The sequence below is a fragment of the Equus quagga genome, unplaced genomic scaffold (genome assembly GCF_021613505.1).
Source record: "Equus quagga isolate Etosha38 unplaced genomic scaffold, UCLA_HA_Equagga_1.0 HiC_scaffold_14084_RagTag, whole genome shotgun sequence".
In the NCBI taxonomy this organism is placed as follows: Eukaryota; Metazoa; Chordata; class Mammalia; order Perissodactyla; family Equidae; genus Equus; species Equus quagga.
Genome location: NW_025792596.1, coordinates 10,726 through 14,095, shown reverse-complemented (window position 1 = coordinate 14,095; position 3,370 = coordinate 10,726). Strand labels below are relative to the sequence as shown.

The window sequence follows — 3,370 nt, the reverse complement described above, 5'->3', positions numbered from 1 at the left end:
CAAGGGAACCGTCCAGAATAGGGACAGAAATGTCATTAAAAGATCACATAGTTTTGCAGAATAAGATGCAGGGGAGAGATGGGGTATGGAGTGCATCTCCTTGAAGATGCGTATAGCCGAATGCCTCTGCACACAGTAGAGAGGGCTGAGCATCCTCAGCACAGGGGAAGGAATTTCTGCTGTGAGTTCTGAGGGAACCTGCCTTGTTCAGTTGGCTGGTTGCCTCTTGATATGGCCTGGATGGTTTGAAGTCTGTGGGAACAGCGATTTGCTCCTGTGGAAAATCTCTCCAACCTCACACCTTGGTGTTATTGGTGGCAAGGACACCTGGGCATGTTGTCTTGTGCATGATTCAGACATGCCCCTACCTCTAGGGAAACAGCTGATGCAACCTACCTCCCAGGCTTGGATCTGGGCAGGCTCATCCTAATTTAGGAAAGTACCCTGTGTCTTCACAAAGACAGCATGTCCTGTGGGGTCGCTTAATTTCCTCTTTGCAGGGAGGTAAGATAGAAATGAAACTCCCCACACAAACGTTTCCTAGATGCCACTATCATCTAATTGCGCAGAAATCTTTATCTTTTGAAAATACCTGAAGATATTTCCTACTATATCACTCACTGCTCCCCAAAGGAATCCAGCAGTGAACTAGAACATTCAGGTCAAGAAAAAGGGCTCCTGCAATTACAGCGGGGCGGACTTTCTGCTCTCAGAAAATGGAAGTTGCAGCCTTATCTTACTTATTCATGACTATTTTATTTAGTCAACACATGAGTATTGAGGTTGTACTATGAGCCAGGCAACCATTCTAGGGTCTGCCCAATGTCATGGTGAACAATAAATCGTCCTCCTGTTCCACTGGGACAGACGGACAACAAAAGTGAAAAAATGTAAGCGTGTGTTTGTTAAATGCTGTAAGTGCTGTGGGGAAAACAAGAGCAGGGAAGACCTTGAGAGTGCAAGACATTTATAGTTTTACCATGACTTCCACAGAAGGCATCTCTAAAGAGGCTGGCATTTAAGCAAAGATCTTCAGATTTCTGAAGAAAAAGCATTCCAAAGAGAAGAAAATGCAAAGCCTCAAAGGTGGGAGTGTGTCCAGTTTGTCTGAGGAAATTCAAGGAAGCACAGTGAGCAAAGAGGTCATGATAGGAGATGAGGTCAGAGGTACCGAGGTCTGTGCGTGTATGGATGTGTGTGTGTGTGTGTGTGTGTGTGTGTGTATCAAGTGGTGCCACTGCAAGGATTTGGGCTTTATCTGGAGTAATTAGTGAAGTCATTGAAATAGTTTCAGTAAGAGAGTTACATGACATGACTCACATTTTAGCAGAATCATTTGGACTACAATGAGAATAGACTCAAGGGGTTCAAGGACAGAAGCCAGGAAACTGGGTAGATACGTATAATAATCTGTATGAGGGAGGAGGGTGGCTTGGAGCAGGGCCGTTGCAGTGGGGATGATGAGAATTAACTGGATTCTGAGACATTCTGAATGCAGAGCCAAGAGCTTTTCCTGATAGTTTGGATCTAGGGAATGCAAGAAAAAGAGGAATTAAAAACGATTCCAAGATATTTGGCCTGAGCAAAATAAAGAACATTTCAAGTCTCCATTGCTCTCCCTTACTGTAACACATATAAATTATCTCTTGAGTACGAAATGGTCCCATCAGAGATAGTTTAGCGAGTCTGTGTAATCCAAACTAAAAAGAGTCAGTGTTGTATGGGAAAGTCAATATTCTGTCTGCTGAATTGGAATTGTCCAATAGTCCTGCGGCACATAAAAATAATTCAGTTTCAATTTTCCTTGGCATGCATACATACAAACATAGATATGTGGTCCTCTTCTATGAGCTAGCAAAGATCTGATTATCCTGGTCGTGGGAATATGAACGAGCATCCTCTTGCATGTCCCTAAGCATATGTTGTTAAGCTCTGATGAAGAAGAATTCAGAGATGAGTAAAGACACATCACTGAATCTCAGAATTTCTCTGTTTATGTTCTCAGGTGACTGTGAACAACTGAGCCATGGGCATATTGTCGAACCGATCATCTATAGATGGCTTCATCCTCTTGGGCATCTTTTCCTGTAGCCAGACTGATCTTGTCCTCTTCTCTGTGGTTATGGTGGTCTTCACAGTGGCTCTCTGTGGGAATGTTCTCCTCATCTTCCTCATCTGCACAGACCCTCAACTTCGTACACCCATGTACTTCTTCCTCAAGCAGCTCTCCCTCATGGATCTTATGCTGGTTTGTAACATTGTGCCCAAGATGACAGTCAATTTCCTATCTGGCGTGAAGTACATTTCCTTTGTGGGTTGTGGCATACAAATTGGCTTTTTTGTCTCCCTGGTAGGGTCAGAGGGGCTTTTGCTGGGACTCATGGCTTATGATCGTTATGTGGCCATTAGCCACCCACTTCACTATCCCATCCTCATGAGTCAGAGGGTCTGTCTGCAGATTGCTGGAAGTTCCTGGGCCTTTGGGATTCTAGATGGAATGATCCAGATGGTGGCAGCCATGAGCTTACCCTACTGTGGCTCCAGGAATGTGGATCATTTCTTCTGTGAGGTGCCGGCTTTATTGAAACTGGCCTGTGCAGACACATCCCTTTTCGACACTCTGCTCTTTGCTTGCTGTGTCTTCATGCTGCTCCTTCCCTTCTCTATCGTTGTGGTCTCCTATGCTCGTCTCTTGGGGGTGGTGTTCCAGATGCGCTCTGCTCAGGCTCGTAAAAAGGCTCTGGCCACCTGTTCCTCCCACCTGATGGCTGTTTCCCTTTTCTACGGGGCAGCCATGTTCATCTACCTGAGGCCTAGGCGCTACCGGACCCCTAGCCATGACAAGATGGTCTCTATCTTCTACACGGTCCTTACTCCTATGCTTAACCCCCTCATTTATAGCTTGAGGAATCGGGATGTGATGGGGGCCCTGAGGAAGAGGCTGGAAAATTGTAGGTTTGGCAGCCAACCCTGAAACGCCAGGGGATCTGGTGTTTGGCTCTGCCGCCTCCTGGTTTCATAATGTTGGTAAGTCACTCACTCTTTGTGAGTGTCTGCTTCCTCATCAATAAATGAGAATCATGACACCTGCCTTAGCTCACAGGGATTGCTATGTGTAAAGAAGCGATGCACTGCTATTATTGCCATTATTGATCATTTATAAAGTCTTGGAAGTAAATTCACTCTATTTCTTTTTTTTTTTTTTAAGATTTTATTTTATTTCCTTTTCTCCCCAAAGCCCCCCCGTACATGGTTGTATATTCTTCGTTGTGGGTCCTTCTAGTTGTGGCATGTGGGACGCTGCCTCAGCGTGGTTTGACGAGCAGTGCCATGTCCGCGCCCAGGATTCGAACCAACGAAACACTGGGCC

The 3,370-nt window shown here is 45.4% G+C and overlaps 1 protein-coding gene across 1 annotated transcript; it reads left to right on the top strand.

Annotated features, from left to right (window-relative positions):
• Window positions 1-2,026: 2,026 nt before the first annotated feature.
• On the top strand, window positions 2,027-2,974 carry LOC124231967 (olfactory receptor 56). Its single transcript, XM_046648960.1, has one exon. The coding sequence runs from the start codon at window positions 2,027-2,029 to the stop codon at window positions 2,972-2,974; it is 948 nt and encodes a 315-aa protein (XP_046504916.1).
• Window positions 2,975-3,370: the final 396 nt, after the last annotated feature.